Raw genomic sequence first — 19,383 nt, 5'->3', positions numbered from 1 at the left:
TTTAGCTGCCGCCTACTGTAAATTATATAACGAAGTGGTGGGTAACAAATTTTAGATACCATTTTTGTACAGCCGTGTTAATACCAAAAAGTGCTTCATTTTAACTAAATTAATAAGCTATTGCAGCTTTTAATTTTTCGCTACTCAGATCTAACCAAAAAATCTCATAAAACAATCAATATACACGTCATAAATTAATAATGGAGTTCAACTCCGCAAGCGATTTATGATTGCCGAGAGATAAAACTAAAATTATGTTTAACTCCGTTTTTAAGGAAAGCATATTGCGGGAAATTTTAAATGCGCTATACATAATAAAAATTCACGCAGTGTCCCACACCACAATTAAACAACTTTATAATAACGCATAGCGCATGGCACTAACTGTAAGTTGCCACTGATTAATGTCGCCAAAAGTATACGAACACAGAAAATCTATTATAACTTTTTAAGCCTGCCATTTGTTGATGTCAAGTATGCTCGATGAACTCTGCTCCAGCTCGTTTCGTTGAAGCTGAAATTTTTGTCTCGCTCCGACAAAAATCCCTCTGAATCTACGCTTTTACTCCTTTCCACCGGCACCGAGTGTTTGCAGCCCTTAATGGTCCGACACCCCCATAACGCCTACTGTGCGAGTCGGTGCCTTCGGGGGCGCACACCAGAGGCCAGCAGCAGAATTATTGGCGCGGGCAGGCGCTGGAGATGCGAGAGGGTGAACGAGCAAGCGGCCAACTCGAAATCGTCTCACCACACACGGCGCTAACTCTGGAGTTGCCAGCCCATCTCCTCGGCGCGACGCTTCAGCTAACGAGCACCACCGCTTTGCACGGGCCTGCGTGCACGTTCACCTGCTTGGGCAATGTCAAGGTCCCAGCTGGTGAGGGTCTAAGATAGAGACGATGGCCGTCACCACGCCAGTGTCTCCCGGTCCTCGTGAGCTAATGGAGAAGGAAGTGTGTCCGCCGCTGCCGCCAAGGTATCGCTTCAGGGACCTCATCATGGGTGACTACGCCTTCAACGACGATGGTGAAAGGTGAGTGAACAAACCTTTTTTGCAGCCGCGCCAGTCGTCTTTCCCTCGCGTATCATTTAGCAAACCGGCTTGCGACGTTTCCACTGCGTGTTTAAGTAACCGATCCGGAATATACTATAATGTGCCGTGCGCTACGGAGCAAAAACAAACAGTGGGACGGTTAATAACGTTTTTAGGCATGAACGAGAACAAATAACACATTTGTTTGCATTTCATTTAGAATGACAAACACAGGAATTTCCGTTTTAGTTCTTTTTTTTATGCGAAATATTGAGTTAAGGGAATAATTAACTGTTTTTGTGCATGATATTTGCGCCTCCACTGTCAAACACTGAAACATTTGCTGGCAATTTCACGCACAATAAAGAGAAGTTGTAATTTATTCCAACTTATGTCCGCTTCAAAAACAGACGAATTCGCAATATTCAACGTCATTATGATTCCAACAACACAAAATCAGTAAACGCACAACGATGGTTTCTACTTGTTATGCAAATATACAACCTAAAATAAAAATTTATATTAAAATGTGTACGTGATTTTTAGGAAGAAGTCAAAGTATGGAAATACTTTTTCTTTGTAGTTTTAATATTGAATTACACTAACCTAATTTTTAGCCTCTTCATCCTGGAGAAATATTGAAAAAAATGCAGGATTTGAAACGATTTAACCTTCATAGATTTTAATGGTAAAGGAGTATGGTACGGTGGTCTGCAACTCTGCAAATACAGCAATATTAAACCTAATTTGAGAGTTCAATTTTTATTTAAAAAAACCTCAGGATAATTGATAACTAAAGAAATGAACATTTTTCGAAATCATATAAACACCAAGATAAAAATGAATCATGCTTATATTTTATTAGAAAAAAAATCTCTTCAGCTTCACACATATTTTTGAAATAATTGAAATATTTGTAGCGAATATCGCATGTAGTGTGATATGATCATTAACTAGAGCATGTTCTTTAACGAGATGAAGGAGAAAAGATACAAGTAGAGCACCTTTGTAGAAAAATAATCGAAACACGATACAGGCACACACAGGTATACACGTTTCCTCGAGTCAGTTCATCTTGCATCTCTTGCACGTTAATGAGCACTCTTTCATTTTCCAAGCGAACTGCATTTACAAAGCTGCTTGTTTGAATAATTTACTTGTAAAGAGTCAACAAAAGAACTCACAGTGGAAAGCACCTGAATGGGGCCTGCGTGCAATTTGAAACGCAGATTTTTACGGTTGTTAGTTATTGTAAGTGAAAGGGTTTTTCACCGCGATTGTTTGCCTTCCGGAATAATAAATGAGTAAGCTGGTTTTTCGCACGAGAGGATAAAGGAATGGAACATTTTCTCTGCACGCAGGAAAACAACAACTCAATTTGTATAATAATGTATTCCAAAGCACGCTCTGTGAACATCCACCGCGTTTTGTTTGGTAAAGGGGTGGTCTACGTATTGTTGTTGTCGTCAGCGTACTCTAGCATGCATTCTGAGACTCCTAGCTTCTATTGATTCAGGTGACCCTACTCACGTCAGATCGTGACATCTATTTCCGAAAATACATCCGAAACCGACAACACTTTCTCGAAAATAACACTATATAACATGGTGAAAATATAACATTGAAGATGAACTCACTCGTTTATTTGATTTCGCATGGTTAAAAACTGTTGAAATTTTAAAAAAAGCAGAGTCCTTTTATTTTTATAAATCAATTAACCTGTGGGATTTTAGTTTGGGGAATGTATAGAAAGCGACTCATTTAGTCTTTATAACCAAATGATCTAAATATGTATAATTATGTTGCAATTTCATCTCCTTGAATCAAAAACATTTGTTGAAGTGAGCAAGCCTGAGAGTGAAATTTGAGCTTTGGGAGACGAGCGATGTAGCTGCACGAGACGGTAGTCTGCCGAGCAATTTGCATAATACAATTTTGAGCTTGACGGTGCAATAAATGTCTTGTGCGCCTGATTTTATCGCCACCCCGCGAGCTGATTTGCTAACGCGCGAGCGATATAGACGTGCGGGTCTCGATTTACACCCCTCATTCGGGCGCACCTGATCGTTAGGGGGCTCTTCATTAGGCGCACCTTGTTGGTGTTTGCTTTGTTCATTATCCATCAACTAAAAGCGCGTTCGCCAACGTCGTGCACCACTCGCCGCAGGCACCGAGAGCATCTCGCATCGATCGCTGACTCTTTCGATTTCGTCACGTTTCCAGTGTAATGCCAGATGAATTTTTAATTAGTCGACGCAACGAGGTGACTTAGGACCCTCCTTTGCATTGCAAAAGATTGTTCCGAATCAGCGTATGAATTTTTCAGTTGCGCGCAGAGAAGGAGAGCAAAGGTTCAAAGGTTGAATGTTGCTTCGTTTCTAAAATCGTTATGTGAAGCAATTCACTTTTACGAGTTTTTTATTGCTTCTTACAATTAAAGTAAATGAAGTGATGTAAAATTGATTGGAAAACTTGGGCTGAAATTGCGACATTGATTGATAGCTTCTCCCGCATGCACGAGTGGCTGGCTGATTTCGCCTGAAATGTTAATTTCCTCAATCAAGTCGCCTAAAGTATTTATGTCTAGCAAGCGGGTTCTCGACCTCAATTGGCCTATTCGATGTCGATGGAGAGTGAGCTAAATAGAGCGACTCTTTAGCCGAGACAGCTTCTGACAATTCTGCTTCACACTCGACATCAACGCTTGGATTCGTCGTGTGCGAAACAAGCGCTCCGTTTGCAATCAGCCAAATGGCATTGGAACCGAAGGCCAAACCATCACATAAAATACGCGTCGCCTTCTTTCTCTAGCGAATGTACAATTCTTGTTGCTGCTGGCAAATCTGCTAACTGGAAATGTTGGGAAAGCAGCCAACGTTGTTGTGATACAAAGTCTCGAAATTTCTGCTTGAAAGGTTTCTTGGCGAGAAATTTCAAATCAAGCACTAGTTTGGAATAAATATTCCATATATTTCATCTCGTAGGAGACAAAAAAGATTTCTTATCTCCTCGATTTCTTTGGCGTGAGGGTCGCAATGAATATTTTCCTTGGATATTGATTAGCAGAGGTATGTGCCCCCGTTATCCACAGAAAGGCAGTTGGACTGCTCGTCGAAAGCATTTAGCCTGCTACCATATATATGCCAAAGAGTGCAACTGTGGACTCCATTATTCCAATAAAAGCCACATACGGTGTCATATATAGGCCGTGCTTGTGCGCACAAAGGGCAAAGGGGGAATAAACCCAACGCGAGGGAGCTTCTTGATCTTTAGACTGTGGAAAGTGCGGAAACAATATACTCTGTCATGCAGAACCACGAGTATACATATTTTACTACCGCGGCGGCTTGCTGCTGCAGCCACTTTATATTCTTTACTGTGTTGCGTGTTTATTGAAAAATCTCCGATGCAACAAACAGCAGCAGCTGCGAATAAATCGAGAAACTTATGCATGGAAAGAGCAAACCGCCTCCTTGCCGCATGCCGCCCTATAAATATCCTCTTCCGCGAGGTAATCAAGATAATATATTTCCCAACCTCAGGGGGGCGCCGATAAAATTGAATACATAAAGGTTCTTATCTGCGAGCAAACCAGCCCTGCGTATACACGGCTCGCCGGCATAGTGATAACCTGGGCATATAACATGTTTACTTGCCTTCTTCGACATAACAATATATGCATTAAAAAACACTCTGCCATTGTGTTGTAAATTACGCTTCTGACCTAAAAACAGGCGAATTTCACTCTCCCTGCTGGGAAGAACAGACAAGTATCAGCGTAGTTGGCGTAGTTCGATTTTTGCGCAGGCTGAATCTGCAAAGTCACCATAAAAGGCATTTGGCCGTAGCAAATAATGCGGTCGAGCAGTCATGGCTTTGCTTTTTCCCTGCAAAACCGCGATGGCAGCTAACGAGATGGAAAGAAAACATTAGTTGAGCTACACATTTTCCGATAGTAACTCGCTCTGACAACGGAATTCAGTTTGGTAGCGCTGAAAGCGGTATAAAACGGCCTTCGCTGGCTGTTTGGTCTCTTGATGGCTACTTTCTTGGAAAGGCATTCCTAATCGCTCTCGTTTCAAAAAGCGCAGTGTAGCGTTAAGCAATTTTATAACAGCGAGCAAAAACTTGCTTGCCAAATTCTAATTAAACTGCAATAAAAGAATTAATATATTAACTTAGTTACTTCAAACGATCCATAAAACATTAAAATTTGATTTAATAATTTTAAGGTTCAAGTTAACGATTTCAGGCTTATGATTACAGGTTTAATTGAAAAACTTTAAAGTTAATATGTAACTTAAAAATTATCTATCGTTATGATAATTATAGCCGTCCCTCAGTTAAATTCTTTAATTTAAAATTTTATGAACCGGCGATCTTTGAAAAAAACATAATAGTAATAAAGATTTACTGCTCCTCCTTAATATCTTGCATCGTAGTAGAAGAAACATAAAGTGTTCACCACGAGTTTACGACTGCCTTACGACCATCTTGATGGCCGTTCTTTCACTCTCTATTTGTTTGTCTGAAATGCGAACGTTTAAAGTAAAGACCAGCTTGGAATCTAGTCAAAGTTGTAGAAATAGAACGTTGCCCTCAATTTTGGGGCAATCACAAGTACATTCCCTGTGAGAGGCATATATGCAATTATTCCCAGCCGTGCTGTTACCGAGATAAATTATGCAATATGGTAGTGCGAATGCGTGTGCTCGCCTTGCGTTCTCTTTTATAACGGCCCTCAATGCTGAGTTTTTGTTCTGAATACAAGTCTAAATTTGAATTTTTCATCACACCTATTCTTGCTCACGAGCTCCTGTGAACTATACTATATTTCATTGTCCAATGCTGCTGGTATTTATGCTGAAATATTTCTCTCACTGCCTTATTATTTACAACGAATTTTGCTACACTCTTTCTGTAAAGAATAAAATAAACAATAAAAGCAGTTTTACTTAAAATATTACTGCTCAAAGCGTACATATATATCCTTTTCACTGTCTACAATTTTTGCAAACTCAAGTCAGCAAACAAAACTAATTCTACCACTGTCACTTTTAAAAGGAGCAAAAGTGAGTTGAAAATTGTTTCCCACATATGCTTAGAACAATGCAACACAAAACTTTTATAAGCACGAGGTGGTCCTCTCCTGATTCGTAACTTGAGCGTTTCTGTTTACACGAGCCTGAGATAATAGCAAAAGTTTTCCCGTCCATTTTCAAATCTCAAAAAGTTGAGTATTTCCCGCAGGAGCTCACCGCAATCCCATAAATTATACACATCCTTTATTTCAAAAGGGTGGCAACGAGGCTTGAAAAGACGCCCCCAACAGTGGCGTAAGATTCTGTGACAAGGCTGTTTAGCACATGTTTAGCGGAAATATTCGCGCATGTATTTTGACAAGTGGAATTCAGGTAGGAGTAGTGTGTATATTCCATTTTTTTATTTTGCAGTACTTGACACAAAAAGACTGTGGCTTTGTGGAATATAATGGGGTTGGCACGGCATGAGGGTGGTTTCTCTTCGTCGAGTGCTTTTTGGTCGATGAAGCTCACCAGGCGCATACGCATCTTGCGAACCGAGATTCGCTTCGCAGAATTGAAGACTAACGCACGCAGGGATTCAGCAGGGATTCAGTTGCAGAGGCTTACTTACGACCTCCACTATTTCATTGTTAATTCCGAATCTTAAGTGGCGGCCCGCGAATCCTCAGATGAGTTTGCACCACGTTGCTCGGAATCCTCGAGAGGCGGATTTACCGACCACGCTGGAAACAGGACACGCTTTGCCCTAACGATCGCAAGATTGAGTGTTACGCGCTAATTAAGAAAGGAAACGGCGTATAATTATACCGCCTTGATGTTCGCAGGGTATTCAGTATTGTCTGTTTGCCGCCGCAAATTTGCTCAGTGAATTATTATCGAATAATATAGCTGACCACATAAAGCCCATAAAGGCAGATTTATAACCGTGATTCAAAACTATATTCATTTAAAAAATGAAAGCTATTCTCATTTCAACTCTATTAGAAGTATTTGAGGTCAAATTAAACTGTCGTTGTAATAATGTCCACTGAAAACTTTCAACGAAAAGTGCCTTTAAAGTTGTTAAAAATACTTTTTGTGATCGGTTTATCTCTATAGAGATAGGTGTGACTCTCTGATTGTATTTTTTCCGCCTGCATTATTAATAGATGCAAGAAAATTGTAGAATCAACTTTGATTTCACGTTAAGAAAATGTGGCCCAATAGCGCATACATAGCTCTTTGAAAAGGATAAAACCAGCACTAAGGAAGCAAGTTGGTCTTTCCATTTTACAACCCTGATTCGGAGTCGTAAAATAATGTTTTTGGCTACGGAACACCGTGAGAGTTGGCAGGCTGCTAACGACTTTCGCGTCCTGTAGATGCCCTGTCGTGTGCACTTACCCAAGATTGGTGCCCGCTGTCTACAACAATACGCAGAAGACATGGAAGACGCGGACGTGGTTATTTTATTGCCAAAGTTGCATCTAAGGGGGGAAAAGAACAACTTATTTCTTAACCTCGACTAATTTCGCCTATTTAAAGTTGTGGACCATCGTCGGCTAGGATTGCTAGTGTTGGGTGTAGAAAAGTTGGTGACATTGAACAGTCTAACTTTTTATTGCTTGTGGAAACTATTTTGGAAAGAAGCTAAAAAACATGTTTAGCACCTTTTTTAGAGTTATTCAAAATTTATTCATTTATGATCTTGTTGCTCAAAGCGCTACTTTATTTCATCTGAAAGAGCATGCTGATATTGAACTTAACTGAGAGAACATTCAGACTATCATAAAAATATTATTAAAAGCTTCAGTATGCATCAAACCAAGTTCAGAATAAAAGAGCGCGGAACGCATTTAACCGCAATTTCCACATTTTTGCAATCAATCATACTCCTAACCCTTTGAATCCATTATTTGCTAACCGTTGGCAGTTCATTCACTCATAAATCAATCCTCCAAGCGATGTCAATTCTAAGCACCATCGGCGGAAAAACAATCCTATGAAACATTGTAATCCACCAAAATGGCCGACCAGTTTTTTCCTCAGTCGACAACGTGTTTTTGTTTCCGGTGCGCTTGTAGCTACTGCTGGACCAAAATTAATCAAAAATTAATGCGCCAGTTGTAACGAGGCAGCGTAAAATATAATCTCCCGGGAGAATAAGCACACTGTGTAGTTTATGCCTGGGCATGCGTTTTGTTTGAAATGTCCAGCTGCACACGGTCCCATTTCCATAACTTATTAACTAACAGCTCGCGAGTTCATTTTGAGGGCGGAAAGGCAAACGCTGGATCTTGCGGGTTACCTTCATCCAGGGAAACATTTTTGGACCGAGCAAATTGATTTTTTGCTCTTTGAGTCCTCATCTCCAGGATCAAATTGGCGCTATTGAGATTTTTCGGCTCCCTCCTTTGTTGTCCAAAGATCAAAGAGAGTAGTGCAAGGATTTCGTTTTCAATAAGAAAGTGAATTATAAGGGTGGAAAATCGTTACTTTATCCACAGCTCCTGTGGGCTACAGCATAACTTTATAGCACCAAATCGATTTAGTTTTGCATTACATTAAGTTTTGATGAATGTCTTCTTAGGAAGAGATTGATTCAGCGTCGATTAATTTTTTATTCCTTTGGTTTGCACTCAAGAGTTAACCACAAATATAAATACCGATTTGAATTAATTTATATACGCACAGTGGCTTTTAATAAAGACCTGTAAAGGTTCCTTTACATAGTAAGATGTTTTCTATTTTTTTTTAAATTTAAAATAAATAATCATAACATCCTCTTTTCCTTTAGTGCATCTGCCTTCACGAGCATCGATCAATAGTTTTATCTTAAAGTGCAATATTAAGAAATAACATTTATATCTTAAATTTAATGGAGTATTGAGGATAGTAATAATCAATCGCATTGTTCAACTTACAGCGGTTTTTGAAGAAAAATCATTATTTATCCTACAAATTTGTTGCGAAAAACACAAATCTTTTCAGGATGTTCGATATCACCTGGAAAATTTATGGTCCAACCAAAGAAAAGAAGAGCGTTAATTCGGAAAAAAGACGCCTCCGCTCCAGTGTATCGCTGCTACCATCTAGTGATTTACTTGGTCTCCGGGCAGATAACTCAGACTGATTGCACGTCGGGAAATCAAAACAGATGAAATTTATTCCCTTCGCAGAGAGCCTTTTCTAGCGAAGCCGCGCACGCAGCAAGACAAGCGGAAAGTTGCGGTGCTTGGCTATTCCGTTGCCAGTGAATGTGGTTTTAGTGGGGCAAGCCGTTAGTGCTAAAAGTTTTGGCGACGGAATCCATTCCTTTTCATTTGGGTTCTAGCCTGCGTTGCTTTTGCTCGAGAGAGAAATTTGATCCGGTAATGATGGTCGTCTTGATTGATTCTCCAGGGCAGATAAAACAAGTGAAAGAGGAAGACGGCGAGGCTCAACATGCTGCGCGTTGTGTTGCTCTTATTTCTCGGTCATGTATCGGCTTCTCTTACTTAATTAAGCTCTTTTTTTGCTTTTTATCCTTGTTCGAGGACCGGGAAGGTACTAGCACGAATGCTGAAACCCTTTCCATCAGTGTTTCAAAATTTCATAATTAAACTCAAATTTTAATTATCTAATAAATTGCTGAAAATATCAGACGATTTTTAAAATTAATTTAAAATCATACGATACAGGCCAATTGGCCTATGATATAAACCGTCAAGGAACATACCAATAAACATTTTCAATTAAATTCCACTATTGCTGAAAATGTTTTCACTTTAGATTTCAATCTCTTCCCAAAATGGTCTGGTACTGTGGATGTGCTGGATACAATCCCTGGATTGTTGTTAAAATTTGACGTGGAACATAACAAGAAGGTCATGTCGCACGTGGCGCTGTTGTGTTGCGCCTAACTATTTCGTAACTATGCGATGCATGACACATATCTGCCGAGCAGGTTGCATACATCAACCGCGGCCTAACAAAGCAAGGACAGCGTAGCGCTGACAATATGCCCTCAGGTTTTTATCCTGGTGCGTGTGCGATTTCAAATTGCCCCTCAAGCAACGTTGTGGAAGCATAACGTCAGCGGCGACGGCACAAGTCGAGATCGTGAAATGCGGCGCAGGAGCACGAACCAGAGAGCCAAAGCGACTTCTTCCGACCAACACAATAGCTCATTCTTCGACCTTCAGGCATCGCTATTCAAACAGTAAATTACCGCGCGTAGAAATAGCATTCGCGCTGGAAAGGGAAGAAAAGAGTGAAGGAAATTTAATTTCCCTTGGAACAGGTTGAGCAAATGAACCCATTTTCCTCCTCAACAATGCTGGAGTACCGGGGGAAGCCTGATTGGAAAATACATCGTTTCTTTCGCACTCGATTACTATACTAAAGGGGAATTTGAACTTTGTGCGAAGACACGCAGGTCGTCCTTCTTTCCTATGCTGGTATTTCAAGGAGTGCTGCAGGCCAGCCGAGTGCTTGTTAGTGGAGAAGAACCCTTCTCCACCCCACAACCACCCCCTGCCTGCCGCTAAGTTGTATTCACATGGATGGCTGCTGTGAACAAAAGTGCCGCACCATCTACTCATTATTTAGAAAGGTCAGAAGTGGTTTCAGTGGCTTACGAGGCCATCCATATACTATATATACTACCAAATTCACTCGCCAGCTTCAAACTAACGGTGAACACTAATTCAAAAAGTTGCCAATTCATGGAATGGGGCATTATATTGTAAGGGATTTATCTTAAATGGTTGAAAGTAACTGATTTAGAGGTGTAAATGCATTATTTCGTGCCTTGCAGTTGCAAATGACGAACAATCTGACTTTTCTCATTTTTTTAAGTGATTTGCTAAAAGTCAGTATGTTTTAAGCAAAAGATATATTAATTCTGTTAATTTGTGACATCAATGTATTGTTGCATTTTTCATAATGTATTGTGGACTATAATAATTATTGTTTATTTCTTTTTAAGAATACGTCAACACCTTTCCCTGTAATTTGTAACTTACATAAATAGCATTTAGCTGGTAAAATTTTTAACTCTCTTTATTCGTAAGACTAAACAAGTATTAATTATTTAAGAAAATAAAGAGCACCTGAAAACAGCAAATCCTGGAAATGCAAAAAATCTTTCTCCCGCTCTCTTTGCCTCTTAAAGCTTGTTCCATCTTAATTATCAGCGCAGCTTTTTTCCGAGAAAAATGTGCTCCTGGGCTTGGCTGATAAAGAAGAAGCTCAGTAACTTCATTTCAATTTGCCAAGTGGAGAGGAAAAAAGTTAAATTAACCGTCTATCCTGATGTGAATCGTGGATAAGCGGAAAGATTCGCTTGAGCTACAAAAGCCGGGCAACAATGAACTTCGTTCTGCGAGGCAGAAGACGACAAAATCCGGCAGGAAGAAGAATCGGTTTGAAGAGTTCAGAGCCCGTCAAAAGGCGCGCCAGAGCCCAAGGGTCCGATTTTTATGAAGCTTTTAGCAGGCATGTCGGCGCCTACTGGGAGGCGTCCCTAGGGCGCCCTCGCTTCACAGTTGGCGTTCACATCAAGCCAGATTTTGCCAAACTTCCCTCCACCTTGAGCCATTAGGAAAATACTTTCTGTCTTAAACGCCGTCTATCCACATCGGCCAGCCTTTGTGCGATGGGCGCGGAAACTTCTGTATTCAAGGGGGGATACCCAGGGCTCGCCAATTTTGCAAAAATGCACCAAAAATCCAGCTGGAAAAAACACCAGTTTTGATGTTTTCTGCATTTTTAATATACCCCGGAAAGTCATATTTCGTGCTAAAAATTCAGAATTTTGTAAAATTACTCTTGTACGAGTTAAAATTTTTCGGTCTTTTGGTGAAACCAGTGGCTTAATTTTATACTGATTTTGTAAAATCCCTAAGTTTGATCTTCCATAAATTGCAGAAAAACCCACTAACATGTTTTGCAATGCAGTGGGTTTCTCCTGAAAAATGCGGATTTTTTGCGATCCCTGTGGAGACCGCGAGAAGGAAAACTCGGGCCCGATGTCAACTTATCTGTCGGAGCTCCAAAGCTATATTGGAACTTTGCAATGTGGATTATTAGTCGGGGGAATGATCAGCCATTCATATTGCTGTGAATTCATTTGTGTAGTCGACTTTGAGATCGGAAGACTCATTCCACTGTAATCCCCGTGGTAGATAGGATAAATATGGAAATGTGTATCTTTATTAATCCCTTGCCTAGTAGCATGTGAGTGAAATGGCATCATTCCAGTAACCTTGCATTCACGTAACCTGAAGAACAAAAATCCATAACCACAGAATTTACTGAAGAAGATCTTAATCATTATTGGCCGTTTCTGAGTATCAAGCACAGTAAAAATGGAACTTCCCTCTTACAGTAAAAAATCACAGCCGCTGTATCTCCGTGCAATTAGGTGCTGGGAGATCAATTTTTCACACATGTAGTCGCCTGTCCAGGCTGTAAATCTGCACAGCGTTCACCCATTAAGTATTTAATTTAATTAAAATCGTCTATTCCATTTATTTTATGAATCTTAATCCACAAAAATGTAAAGATTTTGAGAATTTTTTTTGACTGAACTGGAAATCCCTCCGTTATATATCTGACTTCACAATAACGTTTCAAACGTAACTAACGTTCACCAATACATTTCGAACTTTTCGCAGAAGTAAAGAAAATAAAATTTTCGCTGAAAACAGTTTGTTAGCACATAAGTATTTTGAGGTAGCTACGGTGACTGATATTTTTTTCAAAACCTCTCTTGGGTGTAGAAACCCGCTTTATCGGCTAAAAAGAGACAATGTATATTGCGCCACGCGATGAAAGTGCGTCGGCTTCATTCCTCTTGCAAACGGGCTGGATTAATCAACTCAAAACTCAGCCGGCCCTCTCTTGTTTGTTCACTCGCGCACACACTAACAATCAGTGAAATAATTACAGGTCAGCGCGCGTAACACGAGCCCAATTAATCCCGAATGCATACACGCACAGTCAGAGGGTGAAAGGTCGATCTAGCATTTGCGCAGCCTATGCCTCGTCTGGACCTGAACAAACAGCTTCGACTCTGGCGTTTGAACACACATAATTACAAGACACACTGGTGCATAAAATATATGCATGTAATTGAGTTTGAAATTGCATCTGTTATACCCAACTGCGCTATTTTCCACCTCTGTTGCGGCGAAAGCTGTGTTTTTAATTAATAAATGAAATGTTGTTGCGGAGTGGCCGTACGAGTAACCTATGATAATATGCAGACAGACTCGTTAAATGTTGACACATATTATATTTAAGAATTTAAATCATCTCAAAGAAATTCTGCGATTCAGCGAACTATGTACTGATTTTGTTTAAATTTAAAACAAATAATGTGTGACCAATATGGGTATGTGAAAGTCGAAAAATCTGAGCAATCATATCTTATCTTGAGAGATAACTTTTTAAGAATGAAATAATACCATACAATCAGGTTATCTTGATGTATTTAATGAAAATTAAATTTTCATCGCTTTACAGAATTTTAGCAAGTACTCTGAAACTCACGTTACGTTTGGTCGTGCAATTCCTGAAGTTTGCAGATGCTCGAGAGCATAAATTTAGAGGGGAAAAGTTTCGCTCGGATAAATTTATCTGGTTTCCCCGTCCCTCTGCAGCAGCGAGAGAAGATCTTGGTTCATTTTTCCTCAGCTGCCAAAATACCTTTCCACTGTGCACTGGAATTGAGCCAACTCATGAATTTCCACTCGACTAATGCAAAAAATCCGACGGAGAGGAGAGCGCGTAATATGAATGTCACTACGGAACAACGAATGGCTTTGTAAAATGTGACTTTGTTGCTATAGCGCTAAACCCGACTGAAGCCGTATATTAATCCCAGAAAACTTTCGCCCCTGGGCAACAAAACAAGCACCTGCAAAAATTTTTAGCGTGCATAATACACCAAAATTCCAAGCACGCGGCAGCAGGTGTTTGCAAGCAAAATCGTGAGCGAAACTTTTTCTATTACACGCCGATATCGATTCTACATTTTATTTAGGTATTTGTCATCACCGCGGGTAACGGCTATGTGTGGACAGAATATTCAATGGCGCGAGCTCACGCAGCAGCCAATAAATGATGTATCGCCTCTGTGAGCGTAGAGAGAGTAGAGAGTCCTTTCACGCACATTCCTTTCTCAAAACGAATAAACTGTCTGAATTGATTTTCTACATGATGCGAGCATCACCGCCAATCCTCTGCATTTCAAAAGCCGCGCAAGCGATAGCTAAAAGCGAAGTTCACTCTGATGGTCAGCGGACGCCTTCGGCAATGGAAAAATCAATCCATTTTCGTTATGTCAGGTTTGAGATGTGCCAGAGGATGATCTAATAACCTTTAAAATATTATTGTCAAAAAAGAAAATATTATCGGAGAAGGCTACTTTCCCTCACTAAATTCCCTGCGTGTTTTATCGTTATTATATTATTTTTGGTTTCAAGTCCCCATTTTCAGTTGGCTTTATTCTCCATGAAACTTATTAGCCCTAAAATCTCTTCGATTCGGCAGCACTACGAGAGCCTCTATTGATGTAAATTGGCATTTTTCAAGAGAATGCTAAGGGGGCCCAAACGGCTGTCCAATACGAGAAGCGTCTAAAAGTTTATTATTCTTTAATATTTCTCGCCTGTTCTTACAGGAAATTCTTGCAAAGTAGATAGCAATGTGTGGTATTGTATTAGAAATAGTTTTTAAAATTAACCGGAAAAGACGAAAGAAGATTTGTTTTACCCGGGTGAAAGTTGAAATGTAATTTGTATTTTTATTTCCCTTCTTAAGTAGAAATTTTCTTTCATACCATTCCCGATAATTAATGATTTAAATAAAACACAAATTGAAGATTTCTATATGCGTTAAATCTAATTTATGAGGATCAATATCGTGTTTTCAATTTGTCGCAAAATCCTTGCATCAACAAACAATGTGGCAAATCCTTTACCGTTCAAAGCACAAGCCTGGAGCTTAGCACGCGGAGAGGGCATCCATTTCCACGCTTTATAAAATAAGAGGATATACCGTATACATAAATGTAGGAAGCAGGGATAGAAACGTGTCCCTGGCAGACAGCTTGGTGAGAAGGCTGTAGATTGAAAATCGATGTGTATCACTCACTCAACAGGTATGTTGTTTCCATCGCTCGCCCGCGCCGCTTCGGGATCACGTGGGAATATGGCATTTGCAATTCCAAGGATTGGGTGGTGCAGGGAATTTAATAAAGACAAGCGTCTGAGAGAGGCGTGGGAGAAAAATCCATCTCGACTACGCAAAACATCCCCTGACGCGCTTCGTGCCCCATGGAAACAATATAATCACACCAAATTTTTAAGTTAATAAGAAATCTTATTTGAAAATGGGTAAATTTTTGTGCATTTATTTTTTGAAGCAATATAGTCAACCGTATGAAAGGATGACAAGTAGTGGTATAAAGCAAACCTTTTCTTCGTCATATTTTCGCATTCAATATTGTCACTGTAACAGCTATTTTGTGCGGTCAATATAGCAATTACTTTTTGTTCCACAATACCTATCAACCTTTTACAACTTTTCAATGTGTACACTTTCACACATTAGAAACAAACAGAATTTTAAAAGATAAAAGCGTAATTTTTATAATTATCTGCAATCAGCTTGTTTAAACAATACAGAAAAAAACAGTAAAATATGGTGTCCAAAAATTTTGATTATTATTGTTGAGTTCATTTTAGTACATAAAATTTATTTGAAAAGTGATTAAAATAGTTTAAATCCGATGTTATACGGTACAATTCAAGGTTGAATTCTATTCAATATTCTGAAGGTGCTTTTTGCTCGCTACGATGGGGATTTTAGAAAAACCATTCCCGTTTTTGCTACATTACCGATATTAAACAAGGCTTTCCCTGCAATATCGCGGATCCTCGTTTGGTTGGATCCGGCTGCAAACGCTCTCAGCGTACGCTCGGCGGTGCCGCAAATGCACGATGATGGGATTTCGATTCGAGTACCTGGCGGAATGGGCTTCATCTGGCGCACCGTGTCTGCTCCTGAATAAACGAAATTACACATTAAATCTCTTGTGCCGAATGCGCCTTTCTCTCAGTGCAGCGCGCTGCTGGCTCTGCTGGGTTTCTGAAAATTTTGAACATTCATCCCTGCCTAACTCCCTTTTCAAGCAAACATAACGAAGCCTGCTTCTGCATGTGACTTTGTGCGAATAACTTTCGATTGGGTTTAGGGCAGAGCTAATTTGTTCTTCGGTCCGTTGTCTGTTTGTTTTTCATCTTGCAATGTTTTCATTGCTGAGCCTACTTTTCAACCCGACTTGAAAGAGTTAATACCCACGTTTATACAGTTGAAATTATACTTCGGCGTATATTATTTTTGTCAGACAGAAACCACCACTAAAATTAGTGTAGTTTTTTGCGGTTGCAGCTTAATTTCAAGTGCATTTGTTTGTGAATTCGGATTTCAAGAACTTCAATTTTTTGAATTGTTTTTGTGAGCACACAAAAATAAATATGCGTCTAGAAAAATTTTAAAAGCAAAAAAATAAATTATCCTGAGAGAATGTGTTTACCACAAACAAATTCCAAATTGTGTTCAGTTTATAGATTAGCAATAAGGTACTTCCCACCATACCGTTCATCACATTCATTTCAGCGTTTTGCTAGCAGTAACAGGCAACTATTTTCTGTAAATGCTTTTTTGCGACATCTTTGCATGAGAGAGTCATGTTTATATGGACAGTGAAGCTGGCTGAAAACTGACAATGTAGAACTCCTGAGTTGAAGCGTCAGTTTCAAAAAGGGGGAATATCTTTGAACCGTGGTTACTTTGACACAGCTCTATTTTTTCTAGCCTGCATAGCACCTCCTTTTTCAGTGGATTTTTTATATGCAGAGATTTACGCTAAACTGCGAAGTAAATATTTTTAATAAAATATAGTCAGCAAGGTGTGGCAGATGTCAAAGAGTTTGTAAAGTCTTGGTATCTGAAATTAACGCGAATAAATCGAATCTCATCTTTGTGAAATTTTAAAAATCTTCAACTGCCTTGTTGATTTTCATCTTCCTTGGCTCAAATTGGATTACAATTGAGTAACAATTAAAAAATACAGTTTCGGTTCCCCTTATTTATTGTTATTCCCGAATAAATAAAGATAAGTTAAAATAATTCCAGGACGACCAGGACCATACAAAATGCCTTTTTTCGGTATTAAAAGGAATTCAGAGCATAATCAATACCAAAGACGAAAGCTCGTTTAAAAAAGTCGCAGTGATTATCTCAATAAATAATGTATAGACCTTTTATCCATGCGCAATTAGTCATAAGACATATTATCCATTTCAGTCTCTTCCTGTCGATGTAAACAATGAACCTTGGAAGTTAATTAATTCTAGAAGAAGAGATATGTCATCTTTTAGATATTAGTAACCTACTTTGACTTATTTCTTTCACGACTTCCTCGTCGTTTTTTTAGAATAAGAATTAAACTGATCAGATTCTTTGCTGTAGACGATCCAAGAGAGAGGGAGAGAGAGAAAGAGAGAGAGAGAAGTTAATTAATCGGAGCGACAACCCGCCTCTTGTTGCTTTACCGATAATTATCCGGTCGAAAGAAGTGATCCACCCGAGCGCCCATGTACAGTACTGAGCATCCCCCGGGTTTTCTTTTTCGCACGTGATGAGATGAGTGCAGCCACTTAATCCTTGACAAGTGTCGCGGCGTTCTCCCTGTGTTTGCCCTCCTTTCGTAATTAACTCGCAACTCCTGGGGCAACGTGACAAGCACCGACGCAATCAATTATCGTGTAATCACCTGCAGGAAGTCTGCTTTAACTTTTCCAGGTATATGGAGCTAGATGGGCTGCTTTGTAAACAAATTTGAGGTAATTAACTGGTTTTTAATGTGTATACATGAGGTGTTGTGTTGCAGTTATGGGGACCACCGTGCAGAGTATGCAACCTGCACGGCGGGTTACCTTTGCTCCGCCCTCGTCGCTGCAGCAGGTAACATACGCACTTGCCTTGCAGCGGTCGAGCAGTCATAAGTGCATTTCATAATTCCCTCGGAGCCGATTCAAGAATTGAGAGTTGCACGCTTGTAATTAAGTAATCCTCGCAAGGCCGCTTTGAGCCCGCGTGTTAGACACGAACAATTGGAACCCTACTAGGGTTCAATTTCTGTCTACCTGGCTAAATAAAGTCATCGCTCAAACACGAATTTTTGGGAAGTCTAAATTCCAAGCAGCCTATCCACTTTATTACACCCACACAGTCCTTTAACAGACGCAATTTTCTATATACATTTTCTGGCATTCAGTATGGAGTTCAATATTTAACTTTAAAATTTTCGTAACTTTATAAAGCACACGTGTTACTTTGTGATACGCAATAGAATGGTCATATTCCAACAAATGAGCCACATTTTACTTTGCAAAAAAACTATACCACATGTATAAATGTCAAAAAATGTATATATTTTTAATTTCAAAAGTGTTGTTTACATACTTTGTAATATTTGAAATTAAACTGAAAATATTGTGTATATAGCTACATGTATATTTCAAAATACACCATTGATATTTCACGCACGGGCGTGCGTGGTTACACAACATTAAATTTAATTCAACCGTGTATGCTCGTCCAAAGTTAACTTACCAAATTTGCAGTCAGCAAAGTGACGTGGAAAATTTGCTGATGCAATTAAATTCGGCCCATTACACGTACCCACAAGCTAATTAAATGCGAATTGCGTGATAGCGTGATAAGGGTGCTAAGGGCGTGCCTGCGTAATGATGAGAGGCACACAAACATCGCCTACTTTTTATGGCCGGTGAATTAATTAACTGTGAAAGTTGGCCCATTAACCATTATGGCTGCTATGGTGAGGTCGCAGAAAAGTTTCATTAGGTACCCTCGATCACAATTTTCACCCCACTTTAGTTCAATATCATTGCTCGAGATGGAGCCACTTTTACCATCTCGGGTGGTGTGCGCTTGGAAAAGTTTTCCGCTATGCAACTTTATTCTGGCTCGACCGCCGCTGGCACACATTCATTATATATATACACACCATTCTATATTTGAGCCGCGTGTTAACATTTTTTGTTTTCCCACAGTTCCTCAGTTCAGTTATTCTACTTATTTTTTCGCATGCTTTTGGTGGTTATCCAAGGCCATCGTCATCAGAAAATTGCCTGTCGCGTAACACCATGATTTTTTCTACGGTAATGATCGCACAAACGCTTTTTGTAATTTTGCTAATGACTATATATGGTGCACAAAAATAATAATTGACCTTTCTCTGCGCCTGCT

At 39.6% G+C, this 19,383-nt stretch overlaps 1 protein-coding gene across 1 annotated transcript in view; it reads left to right on the top strand.

Moving 5' to 3' along the window:
* The first annotated feature begins 747 nt into the window (after positions 1–747).
* SLO2 (slowpoke 2) overlaps positions 748–19,383 on the top strand; it is a 98,109-nt gene continuing 79,473 nt past the window's right edge. The window contains exon 1 of the mRNA XM_065486337.1: positions 748–1,033. Coding sequence (XP_065342409.1) covers positions 900–1,033 — 134 coding nt within the window. The 5' untranslated portion in view covers positions 748–899. The remainder of the gene's footprint in view (positions 1,034–19,383) is intronic.

The sequence above is a fragment of the Cloeon dipterum genome, chromosome 3 (assembly GCF_949628265.1).
Source record: "Cloeon dipterum chromosome 3, ieCloDipt1.1, whole genome shotgun sequence".
Lineage (NCBI taxonomy): Eukaryota > Metazoa > Arthropoda > Insecta > Ephemeroptera > Baetidae > Cloeon > Cloeon dipterum.
This window is presented reverse-complemented; position numbering and strand designations above follow the sequence as displayed.